Source organism: Phragmites australis, chromosome 10 (genome assembly GCF_958298935.1).
Source record: "Phragmites australis chromosome 10, lpPhrAust1.1, whole genome shotgun sequence".
In the NCBI taxonomy this organism is placed as follows: domain Eukaryota; kingdom Viridiplantae; phylum Streptophyta; class Magnoliopsida; order Poales; family Poaceae; genus Phragmites; species Phragmites australis.
The window spans coordinates 5,692,243-5,716,304 of NC_084930.1; the positions used below are offsets into that span (position 1 = coordinate 5,692,243).

Sequence of the window (24,062 nt, forward strand, 5' to 3'; positions counted from 1 at the left end):
CAGTTTAAAACCCCTCATAATCCAGGAGAAATTCCCAGATTCCAAGCGAAAATTAAGCTTTTGTCGAGGAAGATGCAGAATTAGTTCATAATTCTCCCCAAAATTTAAGTGAAGTACTTACAGGCCCGGATTAGAATACTTGTCACAGAAGGGATATAATCACATAAAGAAATTGTATGATTTCTGCAACTCACTTCAGCTCCATTTTTTTCACTATGTAGGCCATAAAAGACTTAGGAAGGACACCAGTCGATTGCTCGATGCAACTCACCATTACGTAAAAACATCGAGCGAGATCTACCAGCCCACTTCATAATGTGAAATAATTCGCTGCAATGTAGCTTCAAATGGTAAGAGACACCTCGTGTTTTGTGCACCAGATGAGCCGCCATGTTCGGGGGGACCAAAACAGATCTTACCAGATCATTTCCAAGTCCACGTAAATAAACAAGTGTATCACATTGCACCATGCAAAAGTAAAACTTTTCCAGAAAATGCTCATCTCTGCAACATTCTCCTCTTAATCATAGCTTAATGATGCCCCGATAAGCAGCAAGCCAGCAATCATAAAAGCTACTAGCAATAGAACGGGAAGTTACACTTTGCTTGCACATAAGGCCTATCTTTATCTCCACATCACTTACAGTGGGGCGAGGCTGACTCACCGAAGCATCCTTTCGTCTGCCGCCTCGAAATTTTTTACTCGTGCAGAAATGCTTTCAACCTTGAATATGACACAAGAGTCAGCTGACGTGACACGCGATCTGCTTGAATCAGCAGGATCTTCGTCCTCCGGTAATTGCTGTTATTTGACAACGATTTCCTTTGCTAACCTGACGATTGTGCAATGATACATGCCTCATTGCCAACACTCAACTTGTACACAGTTCTAAACTACTGCAGTTGCTGTGCATGTGTTCTCTGATTACAGGTTACAACTAAAGCTACAAAACTGATGGTTAATGGTACAGTAACGCCTCGCGAGAGAATCCGTCGGAGCAGCAAAATCTGATCAGCATGAAGCGCTTTCTTCCTTAACATCCGAGTTCCACTCGGAAAGCACAAGCAGGCCAGGAACTCTTAAAGCACAAGCAGGCCATCATAGACCTAAATGTTTCTTTGTCACTGTGCTTTATAGAGTGAGCTTAAAGGTCATCCTCCATCAGTTCATCTGGAAGGTGTACTTTCTCCATTGCAGACTGCCAAACATCAGACAAGCATGTAACAAATGAGAGCAGTACAATAATAGTAACAAATGAATTCCGTCTAATGAAAACTAATAAGGTCACTGTTCAACTAGCAATAATTACTGGACCACTGTTTGGACGAGACACAGAGATAAGCTGGAATAGAAGAGTTGTGAGGAAAACAAAAAGGGGGTGGAGGGAGGCAGATGGGATAAGGAAAAATGATTGTGCCATACCTTAATTATAGCAAGGTCAGCAGCAGGTGGTTTCAAATCCAGGGCAATGCCAAAGCAAAAAACAGCTTTGTCAAGAATATTGAGTTGCTTGTAGATCTTCCCCATCAACGCATACATACTACTCTCATGAGGTGCAATCTCCTTCAGCCGCTCCAACTCATCCAGAACTTCCGGATATTTTTGAAGGCCTAGAAGGATTAAAGCCTTCTGATACTTGGGCAGTGGATTCTTCTTATCAGCAAATATAGCTTTCTCCATCATTTTCAATGCATCCTCATTCCTCTGACAAGTTTGCATTCAAATATAAGGTTCATTTAACCATTGCCCAGAAGATGATTTTGAAGGGGAAATTGGAAACCAAAAACTAGTTTATTGTTGTCGATTAATGACATCAACCTTTAAAGCATGCAAGGCCATCCCAAGATAGCACATAAGAACTGAAGAGCGAGGATTTATCTGAAATGCCCTTCTGAAATGATGCTCAGCAAACTCAATCTTTTCCTGGCGAAGATACACCACCCCGAGGCCATACCAGGCATTGTAGTGCCTTTCATCTACCTGAAGTGCACATCGATAGAACTTAATACTATTCTCATAATCCTCCAATGCAGAATACCTACAGTTCAACAGAGGTAGCTTAGTCTCATTTCCTCATTCAGGATGAAGTTCAAATTGCACCAGTTATAATATATTGAAGTAATATAAAAATAGAAAAAATATTTATGGGATCCAAAACATACTCGTGGCCACATAGAGTGTGAGCATATGCAAATCTTGAGTCCAGCTGTACAGCACGTTGGAAATTCTTCAAAGCAGTCTCATGATCTTTCCTCAAGGCAAAACAATTCCCCACCGCACACCTGTTACACATTCCAGACAGATACATTAGAAAATGTAACATTATGTTACGTAATATGAAACAGAAGGGGCCAGCTCGAAAGCATTTCCCACAGAAGATTAAAAATTGCTCCCTAGACTCGTCCAGCTGTTTTGCACTGCATAGGCACCAAACCCACATCTAAAATGGTCAAACCAAGACAATACCAAGTAAATATTATCCCCCCCCCCCCCACACACACACACAACAAACACAGGACACAGCAGACTCCTCAAGTTTAGTTTTTTTGTAAGCCCACGTCTAAGTTGAAAACAGTTACCATTACAAGGTGCAAGGTGTCAAGATGGAGGGGGGAAAACAAAATTGAAATACTGGGACAAAAAAAGGGCCCCGCATGGTTATTCACTTTCAGAGGATAAAAGGTATACCATGCTTGAGGAGATAGTCGATCAATGGAGATAAGCTCTTGGGCAAGGTAGCTTAGTCTCATCTCCTCATTCAAATGCTGCAAAAGAAGCATGGGAGCTTGGAGACAAATGTGGTAATAATGTAGCCAAGTCAAACTGCAGGGAGTTCACTTACATAGAGAACAGTGGAGTATATGTCCATTCCCTCCAGCGTACATGGCGACAGTCGATGCGCTAACTCAAAGTAATGATCAGCTTCTAAATAATCAACCAATTCAAAATATGCCTTACCAACCTGCATAGTTGACCAAATTGAAAAATAAGCTTTTTCTTGCCAAAAGAAATAAACATACAGACCCAAATATACAGACCTAAATATACAGAGCTCTCTTTACAAATATGTGTAATACCAAATATATTATGACAGTTTTTATGAAGTAAAGCCAATTTTTTAAGGGACAGAATATCTGACAGCATTAAGAGACTCATCATGTGCACTATCAAAAGTCGATGCTTTAGTTGTAAGTTTACAAATGTCTTTTTTCCAAATTGACTCGAATAACAGATCAAAAGGCAACATAGACTACTATTAATTTAGATTTCCAATAAATAGACAGCCATGAATTCATTATGCCACAGGGTTCACTCAAGTCGTTCACAAGTTCAAATTCAAAGGAAGCAAACAAAGTTGCCACCTAAGTCACGTGTTAAAATACAGACTTGAATGTCAAAGATTTTCATTGCAAGATTCAAAAGCATGTATGGAATTTTCCAACAAGCTTGCATGGGTTGTACCTGGCATAGAACCCATCCAGTATTAAATTGTGGCTCTGGCAGTTTTCTGTAGACTTCCAATGCTTCCTGATCATTTGGTGAAAGAAATCAATTTAGTAACATCACTGGATACAAGGGTAGTGTCAGTAAATCAAACATCGCATACCACACCTGGCACTTAAACAAGCAAGAAAGCCTAAAACCTTCCCCAAGTGTTCGCAAAAGTCCCAATAGCTCCCTGATACCAACTGCCAAATCGGATTCACGCGACAGAATGCGTTCAGCTTTATCTTGCCCAAAGCATCTTCCATCAGCTATACTTACAGATGATGTTGCTGATATATTCTCTGTGCACATTTCATCGACAACTTCGTATCTGCTTCCTAATATTTAGGGGGGAAATCACTTTCATCATTCATGAAGATGGTTGAGCATAGAATGCAGATCCAGTACAGCGGTATCTAATGCAAAACAGCATACCAAGAAAGTGCAATCACACAAAACAATACAAACATGCTATACCAAAAGGGGAGATGATCCAGGGAAGGGGAAAATTATAGGTCCATTTAGGATTTGTAGTGAAAAGAAATTGCCTTCGGCATTTAATCATACTGATGGGGAGATGTGATATGGACTCGGTTTAGCAGATAAGCGTCAGAATAATAGTGCGTTGGTACTGTAGCGGCGTGCTACTGTAGCGTCAGTTACTTCCAGATTCAATTAGTTAGAGATAAGCCACTTCTATCCTTAGTTTAGTTGAACTACAGGTTGTTTAGCAAAATCTATTAGATATGATAGAGTTGTTAAGATAAGATTTGTTAGCAGAATCGAGAAGGTTGTTAGTCGATCAGCTGTCTATATATGTAGCATGCGATCACTAGAGTTAATCAAGCAGAAAATAGATAGAAAGAAGGTTCAGAGCCTCTAGAGAGAGGACGAACTCATCTATCTATCTGCTACCCCCTTCCTATAATCAATCCATATCAAGATGTTTTTGAAAAGGAGTGAGAAAGTTTATACTAGCATAGAACCAGAAAATATATGAATTTTGCAGGCACACCTTATTTACTTTCAGGGTCATTCTCTTTCTGTAACAAACATGTGCGAAGTATCATGCCACATCAAAGAAAACAGGCAAACAATTCTGCAGCTCGTATGCTATGTAATAAAACTGCGAATATAAAGACATGAATATGCTTGAAGGGAAAGCAGATGGTTTTTTGTAGTATTATACTCAATCAATTCTATTTTATTCAACGTTATTAACTTTATGCGGTCTTGGAGACTTAACTTTGATCACAACTTTATATTACTATATAGTATATACTAATAAAATAGTACTTTTATGAACGCATTTCTGAAGACAAATCTAGTGATATGATTTTATGTAGCCAATCGTGAAAGTTTTAAACATATTAATTATTAAACTTTCAAAAGTTTGACAGCACAGATTCTAGGATGTCAAATAAAAAAGAATGGAGGGAGTAGCTGAGTATGATTTTGAACAACAACAATAGGAGAAATCCCTATAACAATACCAATGAACAACAACAAATTCGGTAGGTGGTTTTATGCTTGGTTGTTAGTGAAACAGAAAAATTATGTTTTGTACAACTTGACATCATAATTGCAATTCCCAAACAGAAATGCATCATACAGATATGGCAGAAGAAACAGCAAAACAATATGCAAATCTAAACTCATAGATGGAACAGAATATCAAGGAAAATATGCAGATAGATCAGGATTGCACAGGTATATAACAACACATCAACCACATTTTGCTACGCTTATATAATTTGATGAATCGTCCACATTGAAATGATAATCACCTTCATTAAAATTTTCTGTAGCCCGTGGTTTTCCTTCCCTAACTTGCACGGAACGCACGGCTGTTGAACACAATTTGGATGGTGTGGACGAGTTTACTCGCAATTTACCTGACGAGTGATCAATTCCATTCCCTCTAAACCGAGAGACATTTGAATTCAAATTTATTGTAGTATCTTGAGAAAGTCTTGCACTTCTTCGAGGTACTGAATCAATACTCTGATTAAACAGCCTTCCAGAAACCTGAAAAGTGTTCTCAAGTCTAGTATCATCATAAGCAAAAAATTGAAATGTGAAGTTGGAACAGTATACTATCAAAAGAAAGAACATATCGGAGGGTGTAGAGACATGCTTAAAATTAACAGAACAATAAAACAAAGATCGTATGCTAGATTATACAGGCCATTCCAACAAGAATAATAAGAAAAGAAAGATCATTAAGCTAACTAGTTTCACTCCCATTGCATATTATATCATGAATAAACTTGTGACTACAAGATGAAATGATAAAGAAAAATATTCAGGATTATATAGCAATATTTTTGGTTCCCAGTATCCCACTATTATAGGGCACAACACTACAGGAACATAATAGCTAAAAATAGTAGGTAATCATAGGCCATAAAAATTAAGAGAAACCCCTAGAAGTTCCAAAGATAAGACAACAGACAAGTACAGAAGTTACAAAGGAGCAGCATTCAATGATTTCAATTGATGACGAGACAGGATCACAACCTTCTTTAGCCTTGCTTCATCCAGGTATTTTCTTCTGAGTGGTTGGTTCCCTGCATTAGCCTTTTGTTTGGCAGGAGTATCACTACTTATTGTATTATGATAAGCATGGACGTTCCTAAAGAGTGGCGGCGGCATAAGACCAGAATTCTGCAAGATTCAATTAAGTAAAATGGAACTCTGCCATGGAAAATTTACGAACTAAACATCATAACCAAATAAATGAGGTCTCCTAGCACTACTGACTCAAAACTGTTACATGTTTCAATAGTCAATACTCTATAATTCCCTCCCTACAATAAACGACCAACTGCTAGTAAAAATAACTATGACATGCCCAAGCCATGCTCTTTATCTTCAGAACCTTGTTAACAAGACATACAGATCTTACACTGTTTCAAAGAAAAATGTAAGAAAAAAAGTTTGATAGATCTGGATAGATCAAGTATGCAGATACAGACAATGCTTGGCGGCCTAACATAAATAATCACTGCCAGTGCCAACCAATGTGAAACATAAGACACTACTGCTGCTTAACATGATTGTGCCAACAGTTGATTACATTTAATCCTTCAAATCCACATTGTCAGAAATCTTACAGAGTGAAGAATCAAACAAGTTCTACTAACCTGTGTTGCTGTTGGTGATGGGGTGTCAAACTGTGCTACATTAGAGGGTACGCTGTTCTGCGCATGCAATGCAGGTGCTCTTACATGAGTATAAACAGGTACTTCTGCTGTGTTGTTAGCATGAAGCTGTTTGATTTGCTTATGGCTACTATCCCCGAGGATTGCAGACACACTGGAAGATAGAACTCGATTCCCATTGACAAAGTTTGACTTGTCCAGAATTGACTTGGATGTCTGCTCCTGCTGGAGACGTAGAGCAGTTGCTTCGCTAAAACTCTCATCTGCATCTTCAGCAACACCTACAAGATGGTAACACACTTTTAGTGTATGTTTTTTACTTCAAGCATTACATCAGGATGAGTCCTTGCAAGTAATGATTATTGAACCAACTGTAACTGCTACAGAAAGGTAAAGGGTGATATATAGCACACCAGATATCAAGGAGTCTAGTAACAATAAAAGCTGATCCATAATGATTGATTGCATATCTGTATACGAAATTTTGCTGCAGTGACACCCAAGTGTTCTGATTTTACAGAAGTTTCTACGTTTTCAGATGCTAAGTTAGAACTAAGACAGCCACCTACAGCGCAAGGACATAATCAAGAACCACAAGTAGGATATTTAGGAAGGTGCATTGTGCAAAATCAGCATAGTATTTTTCATCGCTACTTGTAAATCTTTCAAAAGTTATGATGCGATGATGCAAGTACTTCTAATGTATCAAAATTAGTATGAATCTACTAAAGAACTTCAAATATGGCTGTAATAAGGAACCAACCTATCATACACAATTCTTCATATGCTGCCCATAAAAGAGGATCTAGAGTTAAAGCTTGTGTAAATTGTTCAGCTGCGGCTGACATTCTGCCAGTGCACCTACAGGCAGATGAGGTAACTATAATGAACTCTCTGCCAAAAATCACAATATGCTGCAACACAGCTTCAGTTATCCATGAATAATGAACCTGTAAATTACTCCAAGAAGGTAGTATCCCGTTGCTCCACTTGGAACCTGCATGAAGGATAAAAACAATAGAAGTGACAGGTGACCATAAGGAATAAAAGCAAAAAAAGATGTGATTGCTTTTATTTTCTCAATCAAATAGTTAGGGAGGAACCTCAGGTAAATATCATGCCCCAGTAGAATAAAAAATGTTTTCTCGCTGTTGAATGCAGTGCCAAGCATTTATCTTGCAATGCCGATACTTCTCTAGTACATTACTCATAAAAATCAACAACTTCCAATAACTGAGGGGGGGGGGGGGCATAAATATATGGCTTTGAACTTTATAACATAATTGGGACAAAAAAACTCGTCAGGCAAGACATATCAATCACGCTCGATATTATTCTAGTGCTACTAGGGAATCTGCTCACCACAGCACCTATGGAGTTCTCAGTTCACAAACGATCAAACATGTTATACATCCCCTTTTTGTTTTCCAATTTTGGAAACCACAAGACATCATAGAATGAATTTTCTTTCTTACAAAACGATATTTTGTGAAAGCCATTGTCCACCACAACTGTTGTGTCGACAATACTAGAACGGTACTGTAGCAGTGAGGTATTGTTCTATGTCACTACAACAACCATTCTGGCTGGCCAAATGGACGGCCTGGCATGGCACGGCCAGGGCCTGGAAATGGCATGGCCTGTTAACCAAGCAAGCTGTGCCGTGCTAGCCCGCGTGCTGAGAAATCAGCCCAAGGCACGGCCCACCTAAGGTCGGGCCGTGCCGTGCCGACCTGTGGCACAGTAGGCCCGATGTGCCTGATTTGGCCCGCTAAGCACGTTAGGACGTGAAAATCAGAAAAAATTAAAAAAGGAAAAATTCAGAGAAACTCAATAAAATTTACGAAAAACATAGGAAAAAACTCAAAAAATCAAAAAAAAGGAAAATAGATAAAATGAGCTTTATTAATTGGTTGCCTCATTAAAAAAATTTCTACTAGAAAGAAAAAAGAGTACAACCTATGCTCCGAAAATTACATTGTTTCAGTAGAAACTTTGGATTTTTTCTTACAACATGCAATGTGCTTCCTCAAGTGCCCCGTTCCACTTGTAGACTTTGCGCATATTTCATTACTGCATATATTATACTTAGCAAATCTTATCTCTTTGTTAGTGTCCTTGTTAGTTGGGTTTGTTTTCCTATAGATATATTGCATGCATTAGCGATAAGTTTCCTTAAGTTTAAATTTAGGGGTCAAATTGAACCGTCCCTATAAATAATCCCTTAACTTAAGAAAACTTATATGTAATGCACGAGATGTACTATAAGGAAATAACTATTTGTATTTATAATTTTCAACCAACGTACCGCCATCGGACCCCACATGAATAGTACGCAGCTGCTATTGTGCAGTACTGCCACTAGAATAATACCCCACTGCTACAATACCCTCTGCACAACAGCAACAACACTACTCAAATGGATGAGATATTTTCAGAAACAGGTCATTTCACAGACATGCTCCATACCTCCACGTTTGGTTCATTGACCGGACACAGAGTTTCTTCTGCTTCACGCAAGAGGTTCATTCGGAAGCATGATATGGCAAACAAATACCGGGACTCTGGCAGATTCTTCCCTTCATAGCACATCAGGAAAAAAACATCAATGATCCAAATTACTTTCACACCGAAAGAAAAAAAATGTAAAAAGCACACAATAGGAAAATGAAATAAGTCCAAAAGATAGACAATATGTTCATATTGTTTTGACTCTCAAACCATTTAATAGCACTTCTACACAATAGTGATCAGATGCTATTACCTTTCAGAATGTGGTATGCAGCATATGGCTGGTTGTTGTGGAGGTAACAAGTTGCTAGCAACTGCACATTGGTCTGTGCACACGAGAAAGAGCAAGAACATTTAGTGCGATATACAACCCTGGTTGTAAACCAGCCTAAAACTAAACTACACTCTTTCTTTAACAAGGAAAACTGAAATAAGTCTTATGACAGGAAAGCTGGCATTAGGTTCAGGTTACTCACTGTCAAGAAATTGAACACATATACAATGAGCACTAAACACAGCAAAATTCTTCTGTTAGAGTTGCACAAACCTCATCTCACATGAATTCTCAAAAACTACAGAGAAAACCTAAATAAAACTCTAAATCCACATGCATAGGCAACTATAAGATTGCAGAAAGAGGGGTGGGAATGTCATAAACATAGGATCTAAGCCAATGGTTATCTTAGAATGGCTACAATAATTGCCGCCCAGAGATTGAAATAAGGAAAAACTCACAACATCATAACGTGGCACCATAGCTATTACTTACTACTGTAACATAGAGCCACTATCTGTGAAACTGCCGCCAGTTTTAGGCGGTAAATTCCCCTCTCCAGGCCAATTCTCCATAAACCCTAGATGAATCGTACACACTACTTCAGCCCCCTACAAACTCAAACCATTGCCAGAAAAGCTAGAGGAAGCCGCTGTGATTCTAACTCCCAGTAAACTCTACCGCAAATCCCACCGCTCTAGCTCCAAACGCATCCTAAAACACTTAAAAATCATAAAACGGCACCAAGTCGCACCGTGCAGGTGAGCACCCGCGGCCAAATCGCCGACCGCACTGCCGATCTAGCCCCCACCGCACCAAAATCGAGCCGCACTAGCCTCGTTCAGGAGCCGGGGGAGAGAGGGCGGCGGCTTACCTCGGAGGGGAACTGCGCGCAGAGGCGTTCGCAGAGGAAGACGGCGTTGCGGTGCATGAAGAGGCGGAGGCTGCTGTGGACGCGGCCCACCATTAGGGTTTCCATCACCGCCCCAGCGACGGCGGTGGAGGCGGCGAGCGCGGGCGAGGGAGCGGAGGTGGTCGTGGAAGCGCAGGCGCAGCAGGCTCGTTTGATTTGAATCGAGACGGCGTCGAACTGTCGGAGGCTTCGTTCGGGTGCGTTTTGGATTTGGGATTCGAACGATTCCGAGTGCGTGGGTCTGTGTGCCTGTGGAGCCGCGGCGTTTGAAACGGCTGGTGCCTCGCTGGCGTGGCTGGGCGAGCGGCGGCGGGTGAGTTGCGTACGGCGCTACGGGCACAGGCCTACAGGGAGAAGTTATGTGCCGCTACGGGCACAGGCCTACAGGGCGAGCGGCGGCGGGTCAGTGACAAGTGGGGACACGTCTTCGTTTTTGAAGTGTGGTGTTGGGCAGGTTGTGTGAAATGCGAACGTTGGCCTTTGCCACGGTTGGATCAGCGTTTGCCATGGTTGGATCTAGTGGCAAATATACAATTTGCCCCTTTCTCGTTTTAGGCTTGTACGGGAGAAAAATTATCTAGTACTTCTAAACTGATCTCATGTAGAAATTTTGATGTTTCATTTTTAGTTTCTTTGAACGGTTGGAACAGAGTACGTACATCGGATGTCATCAAATCCAACCGAAGGCAAATAGCCGATACAGAGTTTTTAGATTGAATGGTGTAAAACATTAGCTTTTAAGGCCATATTATCAGTTTGTACCATGTTTTAGACTTTTTATAAAACACCAGATTTTAAACCAAGATTTCTCATTTTACCCGTATTTTACTCATCACCAACCTTAAATCCGCTTATCAAACTTACAAGCCCTCCTTTTTCCTAGCCTCGCAGATTCGAAGCGGCACTCGTCACCTATGACAATTATGATCCATTATTTTTGTGCTTTTTTCACGTAGTACCCTATGGCCAATCAGGTGAGGACCCTACGCGATACGACCCAGATCTAAGCTGCTCGAGCATACAATCTTAGCAACTCTATGTGCTCCAGTCGGTAAGGCCCCGGCTTGAGGAACCACGGACCCAAGCATCTCCAAGTTGAGGGATCCCAGATGGGTAGCTCGGGCGGTCGGGGTCGAGCGCAGTCCTACAGGTCAGACTCTACTGCCCTATTCATAGGCGCATGAACCAAAAAGACCTAAGAAATCGCATTCCTCATGATCGACACGATCTACGTAAAGTGATAGGCAACCGTTGTGAGGAACGCCGAGATGACGACCACCGTTATTATGATCGCATATTTTCAGAACGAGATGGTCGGTGTAACTCCCCTGCTCAAAGGAACAAGCGTGATAGTCCTCCCCTATCTCCTCCTGAAGAATTCGATGAAGGCTGCGAAGCTTTCATACACGAGCTTCGATTGATATGGTGGCCCGAGAAGTTCAAGACGAGCCCGATCTAGAAGTATAATGGGAAGATTAACCCTAATGAGTGGTTACAGATCTATACCATAATTATTCAAGCAGGAGCAGTGATAACAAGGTGATGGCCAATTATCTACTGACCGTGCTTGATGGATCTACCAGATTTTGGTTGTTGAACCTACCTCCTAATTCGATTCGATCGTGGGCATAGTTGAAGGCTTAATTCATAGCCAACTTCCAATGTACATTTGAGCGCCTATGAACGGAGAATGATCTTCATCAGCTGAACCAGAGTGAGGACGAGTCACTTCGAGATTTCATTCGTCAGTTCAGCGACATGCATAATATGATCCGAGGTACACGCCAAGAACCCTCAATCTGGTAAGGACAAGTTCGAGCCCTCGAAGGAAGAAGAACAAACCGGGTGACAAGTGCAAGGTCCTAGATATGACCATAACCGCGGTCAATAGGAGTAAGTTGTGTAACACTCGGGACAACAAAGGCCTGAGTTGAGGTGGAGGGAAGTGGTATCCCGTTTATCGAACCAGCCAACACGATTTCGATGAATGTCATGTCATCAAAAAGAAGATTGATGAAAAGTTCAAGGCCGCTGTTGCTGAGCATAATAATAAACATGTCAATCCGAATGTTAACAGTGATGAGCCCCATTTCCACGAGGCTGACCAAAGTCTAGCACACATCTTCGGAGGATCCGCCGTGTATAAATCTAAGCGGCAGTACAAGGTGGTTGAATGAGAGGTCAATTTGGTTCTAACTGGGTCTACTCGATACCTCAAGTGATCGGAGGTTCTGATCACTTTCAATCAAGTTGATCATCCAGTTGCAGTTTGACACCTTAGTTGATACTCGGTTGTAGCGAAAATGACCCTATTAGGTCATGGTTTTCATTTTGATGATTAATAATAATATAGTCATTAGGACTAACATGTTTGTCAAAAATATATGTTAGTATGTTTCATAGATGAAACATATGAAGAAGCCACCGTAGCTGAAACAAAGTTAGATTGAATTGGAAGAAATCCTAGGAAAATTGATTACACCGGAAGGTCCGGTGCTCAGGACTTTATACACACTGGAGTATTCCTCCCGGGTGTGTTATATTCACTGGATGGTCTGATGCTCAGAAGGCTATACACATCGGAGTGTTTTCACTTAGAAGAGAAAAATGAAGACCTCACCCGGATGGTGTAGTGATCAGAGTGCTACATACCGGATGCATACACTAGAGCATTTAATAAAAGCTACGCAAATGAGGGAAAGAAATATTTCAACACACCGAATGGCCCAGCAATGAAGAAGCCAACGCACCAGAGTATTTCTCAGGAAGATGTCAAAGAAGATGAAGGTCAACACACCGAAAGATCCGATGATTAGAGGATCTACACACCGAACTAATTGTACAGAGAAGAAGTGGCTCGGCTTGGAGTAAGACAACACACCAGATAATCCAGAGATGAAAGTGAAAGATACACTGTACAATCTAGTATTCAAAATATAATTGAGTGGGGTTTCAATGGTTAGTTGGTGATACTTTACTCATCGGATGATTTGGTGCTGGTATTACTGTTGTTATCAAAGATAACCTGTTATTTTTAAACATAGTATAATAACAAATTCTCAATAAAAATACATTGCAGCGGGTTGCTTCCGAGTGCTGTAAAGACTACTTTAAGAGACAAACTATTGTGCATGCTCTAAGTCAAAGAAGAAGCAGTGCGGCGCGCGATCACAGTGTGGCAGCCTACATTTTCTGAGACACGAGTTATAAGTGTTGCACTCAGATTGCCAATGGATCTTTCTAAGAATGTTTTTCTCAAGGGTATTTTTTCGAAGGATTTTCTCAAGGGTCTTGATAAAAAGGAAAAGTTATTGCAACAAGAACCTGCCCTTAGTTATCACAAATCAATTGGGCCTTATCATGCAGCATTACATTTTTTTTAATATTTTTAAAATAAAAATTACAAATATACATACATTTTGTCTTTTCAACAAACGACATGTTTAAAAATAAAAAATATTAAGTTCCAATGCTCTCAACACACGACAATCTAAATCTGTAATTTTTTAAGACGACATATATATTTGTAATTGTTTAATTTAAAAAAAAATTCTAGCATTACAGCCGTGATAGTAATTACGCAATCTAGGCCCACATAACATATAAACAGTATACATCGCATATTCCAGCCTATCAACGCTAGGCCCACCTCACGAACCTTGCCCAAGCCCCTCAACGAAACCCGGAATTTTTTTATTTTATATTTCAAGAATAAATTTTTTAAAAAATAGATGTATAAAAGAATATAAAAATATGATACTGTTGCCCGTTGTTGGAAGACGACCTATTTTTACAACTTCGTTCAAACGGAAGGCTACCTTTATAACTTTTTATTTTCGAAATATAAAAATAAAAAAGCTCAGAAATCCGGCAGCGAGCTGACCTGGCGCATTCCACCCTTCCCATTGGCCAGGCCACGGCACCACCCCGTGTGGCCCCCACCCCACCTCCGCCCCCAAAACTGCCGGGAACCTTCCCCTCCTCTAGTCTCCTTCCTCCCGAAGCAAAAGCTCCGACAGCTGGAGTCCGCTATAAAACCGCCGCGCAACTGAGGCCACCACGACAAAGCATATCGCCATCCCCATCCATCTCCATGGACGCCAACCTCTTCGCTAACCTCGACCTTGACGCCCTCCTCGCCTCCTTCTCCGGCGTGGAGCCGGCCGCCGTCTCTGGCCTCGTCGTCCCGTCTCCTCCGCCGCCGATGCACGACGCGGAGGCGGGGTCGCCGGAGTCGGTGACCTCCCGGGCGAATCCTCCTGGGGAGGAGGTGCTGTCGGAGATCGAGAGGTTTCTGATGGAGGAGGGGGAGGCGGAGGTGGGAGGGGTGGTGGAGGGGATCAGCGTGGAGGAGTTCTTCGACGCGCTGTACGACGGCGGGGAGGTGGAGAGGGAGGAGAAGGGGAAGGAGAGCGAGGCGGGCGGAAGCACGGATGGGGACTCCGGGAGGGAGGAGGAGGAGGTGACGCCCGAGGCGGAAAAGGTCGAGGTAGATGGCGATGATCCCGTCAGCAAGAAGAAGAGGAGGTATGCCAAATTTGTTATGTTGTTGCAAGACGTGATATTTTTTCTTCTGCAAATTTTGCGGTTTTGTGTGATCCTGCTTGTTTGTAAAATTTATGAAGGGGCACTCTAGTAAGGTTGTAAGTAGAGAATCATGCTCGATCGAATTCACAATGATGGTCAAGTATTAGGTGTGAAAATGTGAATCCTGGATAAACTTAAGTTATGTTGGTGTCTAGCGTGAACAGAACCATGGAAGAATTTTCTGCGATTGATCAGTATTACATTCAAAGTCTTATGCTATGTATGTGTAAATCGCAAAAATTACCAGTTTTGCATCACTGATCATGTTAGTGTCTGCGAGGATTTGGGGGAAAGGGCTATGTTTGCACAAACATTCATCTTGGTTTGGTCATAAGATGGGGATAATCTGGTTTATGAAGTGAAGATGTTTTTTTTTTCTTTGACATTGCTGCTTGCAATTCTAGTTGGGCATTTTGTCTTGTATATAAAAGGGAACTGCGTATTGAATTTATCAGGCAAATGAGGAACAGAGATTCTGCCATGAAATCGAGGGAGAGGAAGAAGACGTACATAAAGGATTTAGAGACGAAGAGCAAGTATTTAGAGGCCGAGTGCCGCCGCCTCAGCTACGCACTCCAGTGCTACGCAGCTGAAAACATGGCACTGCGCCAGAGCGTGCTGAAGGATAGGCCTGTTGGTGCTCACACAGCCATGCAGGAGTCTGCCGTACTCACGGGTAAGACACATCAAACATATCATCCTCTGGTAGTCTTTATCATTCTCTAAAGCATATATTTTCCTCAAGTTGGATAAACTTGTTGTTTACTATCATCCTGTCCTCTCGTGAAATCTTGGATATGATCAGTAAGCTAATTACAAAGCAAGTGAATTGTGGAAGTTGGCAAGTTCAACTGGATTTTGTTCGAATATTGCATGATACTTGGTAAATCTTCTTAATGCTAAGGCACTGGTCTCCTATTTGCAGAAACCCTGCCGCTGGTTTCCCTGCTTTGGCTGGTGAGCATCGTGTGCCTATTCCTAATGCCCGGTCTACCCAACCGAAGCCCGGCTGCTCCAAGAAGCACCGGAAGAGATCTCGTGACGGTAGCCAGAAAGACAAGCAGTGAAATACCAGAGATACTGGAACTAATCCTCCATGGAAGGCGTTGCAAGGGCACAAGGGCGAAGATCAAGCTAGATACCTTACCATTCCATGCAGCTGCTGCTTGCTAGGGATTCAGCTTGCTATAACCTTCCAGTCTGTAGTGTACTTGCTAGGCTTAGCATGCCCAGCGTCATGCTGCAGCCACCCGATATCCATGGACTATGTTGTTTTTTCTTCTTCTCTTTGTTCTATAATCCCTATCCTATCCAGAATAGTTTTGAAATCGGAGTTATTTGTTATTTTCTGTTTTGTCATCTTGTCGCTCCAGGATAGTAGTCGGGATAAAAAAAAGTCAGTATGAATTTATCCGTGCTTAGACCGTGGATGAGTGGATCCTGAATATATCTTCAATTCGTTCTTCACAATTTATGCAAATTTCGAAGAACAAATCAACTGTATGACATTGGGCAAGTTCTGCTTTTATGATTTGTTATAAAGTAAGGTCTGTTTGGTAGAGCTTGCAGAGTAGTTTACTGGTTGAAATCAGAGGAGTTTTGCTAAACAATAGCTTTTAGCTCGCTGAATGGAATCCGTGAAAATGATTATTTGAAATGAACTAGAAGATGGAGAAAAAAAAACAGTTTTCTCTGATTCACTTTTCGTATAGAATCACTTCTTTCATATAGTTTATTCTAAAAAATTATTTTCAGCTAAAATTATTTTCCTAGAGAATCACTCTCCGTAAAAAATTTAGATCAGTGAGAATTCTACCAAATAGGTTCTAAGTTCGCATTCACTCCGAGCCATCTGGATTCCAGAACTCCTTCGATGTCCTACAGATGATTTACCCAACTATATTTGTGATGAGACTGAGCGTCAGCTCGGGTGGCAAGGCTTGCTGTTGAGGTGAACGAGTCGATAGCTCGGTGGTAGCTCCCTCGTGAACGAGCGACCGGTCAGGAGTTCGACTTGCGACCTCGTACTTGTGTCTGGGTTTAACTCGAGTTAAGCTAAGTTACACACATGTACGTGTTCAAAGATACTATGCGTTCCCGTGCACCGGAGGCATCGGGCCTCACAATCTCTTCTAAAATATGTGTTGACAAGCACACGTGTGTATACGTGCGGTGTGAGTGTAGTGTACGTGCGTGAAGTGCGTTCTATTGTACCTTAAAAAAAAAGGTTTTTCGATGAGCAGTCTGCCCACCAACGTTCGGACCCTAGGTTCAGCGTTTGTGCTCACCTGACAGTGTTAACCTCCAATTGTTCTTGGGATAGGTCTCGATCTAGGTTTAGCGTACACACAAACGTGTGGGTTAAGTTGAATTGTGCTCGTACACTCAGGGTGTAAGACCTCCAATCTATTGGTAGCGTGTGTATTGGACATGTATGCGTGTGAGTGAGTGGGGTGTGTGTGGGTGATATGTTCTCGGATGTACCGTGTAAAAATATTGCGGTATCTTTTATAAAAATCTTTATACAATTTTGAGCAATGTGGATGGCTAACATATATATATATATATATATATATATATATATATATATATATATATATATGCTTGAGATGAATCTGAGGTGAGCTGAAAATAAACCGAGGGAAGTTCAGAAACTCCCTCCATTTGAAGGTGCCGTTGGCTTCCAGGACTACTGTTCAAATCGCAACCAAGAGAGACGACGTTTTCTCGTCAGACGAACGTCCGTAGGAAGCCGTAGATATCGGGATGCGGATGTCGGCATCGGTGCATTACTGCAGAGGATCAGCTTTGTTGCGGGGACGCGCGGCCGCTGCTTGCAGGCTATCAGCCAACCTGCCTGCCAGGGCGCCAGACGCTCAAGGGAATGCGCGTCCGCGCTGCGCCGCTCGCAGAAGAGGGCGCCGTGCAGCTCTCAGATCATAGGTTGCCCGGCCGCCGTCAACAACTCACAAATCGAGCTGGCTACAACCCCGGCATGCAACGAACAATCGATGGAGTAAGACCATCCCAACCATATTTCTTTTATTTCATTCTTTTTCTATTTCTCTTTTTCATTCCTATTCCTTTTATTTTCTCTCATCTCCAATAATTTTCCTTCGAGAGGAATCACAAAAGAAAAGTAGAGAGAATCCAATTCTGAAGGAAATGACTCTGAGAATACTATCGTGAAGGAAATCTTGAAAGGAAACCGTTGAAGCGCTAAAAGGAATGACAAAAGAAAAGTAGAGAGAATCCAATTCTGAAGGAAATGACTCTGAGAATACTATCGTGAAGGAAATCTTGAAAGGAAACCGTTGAAGCGCTAAAGGGAATGAGAATCTCTTCCCAACGAAAATCTCACCCGCGAAGAGAAACGGTTGGGCGTGGCCAGAGCAGTCGAGCAGAGTGCGTGCAGTCTGCCGAGATTGCGTCCCATCATCCCATGCTTTTCGTCCAAGGGTTTTGCGTGCATGATGAGCAATGAGACTCGCAAAGTGTACTTCTACACTGATTATTAATCAACTCGACAGAAGCTGGCTGCTTCCTTCTTATGACGCAGAGCGAAAGTAGTTAGTTATATAGGAATCTATGAAATTTCTAGCGATCTAAATGGGTCTGTATAGTAAAATGTAAGCCTAAACTACATCACAAAGCCAAGTGGAGTACTTGACCAAGTTGGGAAAAATGCAAAACCATGGGCAGAGGGCTTATCACAGCCATGCATCTCAGATTTACTCGCATCCGACATCACTCCCAGGTGATATTCATCGATCCCTGATTCGTTACACCTACTCCGTAATTCTTGCTACCAGTCCCTTCGGCATGAATCGGAATGCAATTAAATGAATCTGATAAGCTTCCTTCCCACGTGGGCAATGTGAAGTTTCGAGTTCTGTTATACTAAGTTATTTCCCCCATAGAATACCAGTTTGTGAGTCCTTTAAAATTTCAGATTAATTTAGATTTTTATAAATGTATGAGTTATGATAGATCTAATCGATTTTTATCGTCCACTAAAATTAATCAAACAGTTAGCGTATAAAGTTGAACCCCGTTACACATTCTAAAATTACATTAAATCTCATATTATTTATCTCTCATATCCGAACATCTAATATTTAATTTTTATATATTTAAAAATACATTAAATCTCTTATTATTTATTTTTTATATCTAGACGTCTAATATTTATCTTTCGTATATTTTTAGATGGTGTGTGGAACACAAATTCAGTTGCTAGTTGAACTCAAATGGAGTAGGATGTAAATAAGAAATTTGAGAGCCTTAAGCAAGCACTCGACGCGACACCCCGACAGCGTTCCAAAACTTGCAGTCTTCTCCGTTGATCTGTTTCAAGTCATCTCTCTGCTTCCCTTCCCCTTCTACGCTCTTTCCAGAGCACCACCAAACAGCAGAGCAGAACTCTCACCTGTGCCTCCGATGAGCTCACCTCTTTTATGCAGAGCATCATTAAATTATACGAGAAGAACAGGAAATATTTTTCTGCTGAGCATATTAGCATTCTTTGGAGATGGTATCCACTATTGCGACGCATTCAAGTGAAGTGAGCTCCGAATCTTCCTTGCTAATGAAATTCCATAAAGCACGCTCCCTTTTGGAGGTATCTGAATTCTGAGCCAGCAACTGTCCATTTCGAGAACGAGCCCTACCAGAGTTACCTCAAACTTCTACAAGCTCTGCAACATAACTATCCATCCTTGTCGAGAGAAATGAACACAGAATCACAAATACTTATGCCTGCGAGAAAATACCGCGTATATCTGAAGTGTGCAGGACTGCAGGGCACGAACCATCTGATGAAGCTTCTCTTGGAGATCCATCTTTACATTGTGCGGTGCCGCTGAGCGCTGCCAAGAAAGAGGAACTGGCTGCTAGGACTTCGCTTGTCCTTCAAGTGATGAAATTACAGGGCAATCTCGAGAGGGATACCTTTAGCAGAATGTTGCCGTGCCTTTTCCCATTGTTAGTGTTGAGAAAAACATGAAATTTTAATGTTTCGGGCCTTTTTTCTTGGTGGACCGGCTGGCCCCTTTGGCTTCTAGGCCCATATGGTGGTGTTTTGTTACCGGTGGCTTGGTTCAGCTAGGGTATATCACGGGAAAATGGAAAGAGAGCAGAGAGGGAGAGAGGCGGTGGTGGCCGTTGTGCGGCAGTGATGGCGACGGCGTAACTGCATTCCCGATCCCTTTGAGGGTTGGGAGATGCTGGAGGGCGTGGCTGCACGTATAGGCCGGGTCTCCCTTCTCTGTGTGCAGATTTGGAAATCATCTCCATTCTCTCTTGGTTTTTCTCACTTGTTTTCTTTTCGGTGTTGGGAATTGCCTCTTGTGCTAGAGCCGCGTGGAGCTCGGTCTTTAGTTTGGTGGTTCTGAGCTGCAAGAGATTGGGTGGCAAGGCCCCTGTGTTGGTGCTTGTCGGTGCTGTGTGTGCCGAGGCTCATTCGCATGCGCAGACACGGTGCGGTGAGGTATTATATCTCCGTCTCACTCTCGTTGATGGCCACTGGATGGTGATTGGATTTTTGGGACAACAGCTAATGTGTCTTGAAAATTGGCTATGAACTGAGCCTTCAACTCAATCCATGATCGGATCGAGTTAGGAGATGGGTTTAATAATTAGGACCTGGTAGGTCCATTGAGCGCGGTCAGTAGATAATTGGCAATTACCTTGTTATCGCCACCCGCTGCTCGAATTACCGTGGTATAGATCTGTAATCACTCGTTAGGGTTGATCTTTCCATCACACTTCTGGATCGGGCCCACTTTAAACTTCTTGGGCCACCGTATCGAACGAAGCTCATGTATGAAAGTTTCGCAGCCTTCATTGAATTCTTAGGATGAGGTGAGGGAGGACTATCACGTCTGTTCCTCCGACTAGGGGAGTTACGTTGACCATTTCGTCCTAGAGATCTATGGTCGTAATAACGACGGTCGTCCTCTCAGCGTTCCTTACGGCGGTTGCCTATCACTATACATAGATCGTGCTGATCGTGAGGGATACAATTTCTCATGTCTTCCTGGTTCCTACGCCTATGAATAGTATAGTGTCACACCCAGTTTTATAAAGGGACAAAACCAGATGTAAACTACATGTATGCTAGGATTTAGTTTCATACATGCAATGACTTCATCAGTGTATCACACAGTACCATTATTACAACGTTTAACTTAAACAAAATAGATACACCCCAAAGTCTTTAACTAAGCATACAAACTAAACACAGCGAAACTCATCTTCTATAAGTAATTGACCGGGGGTCCATCAGCCTAGCAATCTTCATCTTGATCGACATAGTAGTCTAGTTCTACTTTATTGTTTGAGCATCATTTGAATTACATTTGGATGGAAATAGAAAGTGTGAGTACATGTCGTACTCCGCAAGTGTGGGAAATAAATAACATCCAAACTTAAATAAAGGGACATACTATAATAGGTTAAATTTGCATAAATGCTAACCATGCTAACGAAAGAGTTGCAAAAGCATCCTTTTTAACTAGGTGAGTCATCACTAGACTTCCAACTCCTAAAAATATCACCACATAATTCCCAACTCCCTGAATCCCACATATAGTACCCAAACCAAACCCATCCAACTAATAAACCCAAACCAAACCCATCCAACTAATCATATGAGGATCCAAGTCTCTCATGACCGTGAGCATGACTCATATATCAGATTTTACACTCTGTAAAAGTTATCCAGCTTTCCTCACGAGTCGTGAATACCTTGTTGCCATGTCTGTGAAACACTTAACACACGCCCATGGTGTGTTGCCCGGAATGTCACCGTAAGGCTGTTACAAAGTTTCATCCACTATGTGCATGCCCATTAGGTTTCACCGCCATGAAAGTGGTTTTCACGCCACCAAGAAACCTCCTTTTACGCCTTGTAGTTTCCAGCAGGTTTTCACCCTTCCCTTTCACTACACATCTCATACCACTAACTAAATGGTTCTAGCATTAGCCGTCAAACATCCACTCTTCCATTTGGCACACACAAAAACTAGAATCTACTAATTAATAGGCCAGGTCTGCCCCATATCAGGTATCGTGGTTGGTACGATACTTCTTGAGTTGTCGCTCCACGAACCGGTTCTTAGGTCACTTGAGCAAACACTAAACCAACTACATAACCATCATCAACAACAACACTACTTTGCTCCATGCCTAAGAATCTATGTTGCTGTACCACTACCAGAATTCCCAACTCATAGTTGCATAGTTCATTAGTTATGTTTAACCATCAACCCATCTATACCCTTGTGTGAAGCTAAGCATAAGATACCCCACATAACCACTACTGACAACTAGATAACAAGGAATATATAGAACATGGTACTACAAGTAAATAGGATTCAATATTAATATCATGCATGTTGAGTTTATAAAGGGCTTTTCATTTCATGAAACAATACTTTTTTTTTTATGATTATTGCTTTGCTAGCAAAATCTGGAGCGAAAGTAGTCCTGCCTTTTTAGTACCCTACATGGGATTAGGAACAAAGACATCATATATGCAGGTAGGCTGCTAAGAATTGAATTTAGAAGGACAAGTCTGTCACCCGCGGTTAGGTACTTGGCCTTCTAGGTGCTCAATATTTTTTCAATTTGTTCCTCTACTCCTTTCCAATCCAAGTCCCTGTGTTTCTAGTAGTGAATTGAGATTCCTAGATAGCGCATGGTAGCTCATCCTTTGTGCATCTGAAGATCTCAGCGTATTGGTTGGCTTTGTCTTGAGTCGCACCAAAGCAGACTAATTCATTTTTGTAGAAGTTAATTTCTAGGGTTGAAAGCTGCTCGAATGCACAAAGTAGCAGGTTCATGTATTTTGGCCTTTTCTAGGTCATCGACCATGAATAGAATAGTATCGTCAGCACATCGAAGGATTGATAACCTATTGTCTACCAGATGGGGTACAACTCCCTCAACTTATCTGATGTTTTTAGCCTTCTCAATTAGTATTGCTAACATATCACCAACGATGTTAAATAGAATCGGAGAAAGGGAATCCCCTTGACGAAGACTTTTTTTGTTTGAAAAAAATGGCCGATATCGTCATTGACTTTTATAGCTACGCTTCCTCCGGAAATGAAGCTCTCGATCCATGTGCACTATTTATGCGAGAAATCTTTCATCCGAAGAAACTGTAGCAGGAATAACCATTTGACCATTTTTTATGTAGTTCATCGTCTCGTTTAGGATGGTCACCCCTTAGGATGTTTCTTCCATGTAAAGTAATTTGTGTGGAACATATTATACGGTCGCGACACTATTTATTCGATTTGTGACTATCTTAGTGAAAATTTGAAACTGACATTCAGCAAGCAGATTCACTGAGTATAGCTCTGGAGAAATTCAATACGCCCTATACAATATCTTCCAATCAATAATAGGCCCCATGATACCTGTATAGCAAATTCTCACCTGTTAAGTGTGCAATTTTGTGACCCCATTTTAGTTGTAGTCCATTAACCTAGGGGAATTGTACCTATAGGTTGGCAACCCATTTTGCCGCTCTCCTTCAGAATCGTCGAGTACCAAGGTGAAATCTCCCGCTGGTTTCTGGGCGCTCTCTTACGGCGTTACAATCTCCATATCAATTGAGCTGATTGTCTTCTTTTGCAGGGTCACACAACAGATGCTGCAGATTCTGGGAGACGTCTAAGGAGGCAATCCTTGTTAACATTTATTTCAATCAGTGATCTGCATCATCTATACATTGTGGGCACACATAATTATTCACGGCTGTGGACTCTTTTGAGGCTGATATGCACTGAGGTATTTTTTTCGTGGCCCAAAAATGCAGAAGGTTTCAGGCTCCCGTTCCACCATTGTCATCCCTCAGCCGAGTGTATACTGTACAGTACAGCGCGACGTGTTAACGGCAGCGCTAGGAGGAAGACATTTTAAGTTACTGCTTTGCAATTTCTTGTGAAAGTGAAACCAAACTAGATCTAGATGTTACTCAGATATGAACATCATTTTGCTCATGGCCTACGTAGGTAATTCTTTATTCATACGACAGATGAATAATATAGTGAAAATATTTGCTTAGGCATATTAGCTCTGGGATCTGTTGGTTTAACCATCAGCACGAGATGTGCT

The 24,062-nt window shown here is 41.7% G+C and overlaps 2 protein-coding genes and 1 pseudogene across 5 annotated transcripts; 2 read left to right on the forward strand and 1 right to left on the reverse strand.

Moving 5' to 3' along the window:
• Positions 1-318: 318 nt before the first annotated feature.
• Positions 319-10,641, reverse strand: LOC133883300 (cell division cycle protein 27 homolog B-like). Of its 4 annotated transcripts, none has more exons than XM_062322580.1 (16): positions 10,311-10,641; positions 9,416-9,488; positions 9,121-9,230; positions 7,602-7,648; positions 7,415-7,512; positions 6,634-6,932; positions 6,008-6,154; positions 5,383-5,515; positions 3,614-3,825; positions 3,464-3,529; positions 2,844-2,963; positions 2,690-2,766; positions 2,164-2,283; positions 1,820-2,039; positions 1,424-1,705; positions 319-1,199 (listed from the first exon to the last, which is right to left on the reverse strand). In XM_062322580.1, exons 1-16 carry the CDS (start codon positions 10,413-10,415, stop codon positions 1,146-1,148), a joined length of 2,163 nt encoding a protein of 720 aa, XP_062178564.1. In that variant the 5' UTR covers positions 10,416-10,641; the 3' UTR covers positions 319-1,145. The 4 variants fall into 4 exon arrangements, with proteins under 4 accessions (XP_062178564.1, XP_062178563.1, XP_062178565.1 ...); XM_062322579.1 differs by having other exon boundaries at positions 321-1,199; positions 5,275-5,515; positions 10,311-10,639; XM_062322581.1 differs by lacking the exons at positions 9,416-9,488; positions 10,311-10,641 and adding an exon at positions 8,960-9,043 and having other exon boundaries at positions 321-1,199; positions 5,275-5,515.
• A 3,695-nt stretch (positions 10,642-14,336) lies between these two features.
• LOC133883301 (bZIP transcription factor 50-like) lies at positions 14,337-16,439 on the forward strand. Its single transcript, XM_062322583.1, has 3 exons — positions 14,337-14,876; positions 15,392-15,612; positions 15,862-16,439. The coding sequence occupies exons 1-3, from the start codon at positions 14,443-14,445 to the stop codon at positions 16,107-16,109; spliced, it is 903 nt and encodes a 300-aa protein (XP_062178567.1). The 5' UTR covers positions 14,337-14,442; the 3' UTR covers positions 16,110-16,439.
• Positions 16,440-19,393: 2,954 nt separating this feature from the next.
• Positions 19,394-23,622, forward strand: LOC133931125 (brefeldin A-inhibited guanine nucleotide-exchange protein 1-like; annotated as a pseudogene).
• The last annotated feature ends 440 nt before the right edge of the window (positions 23,623-24,062 follow it).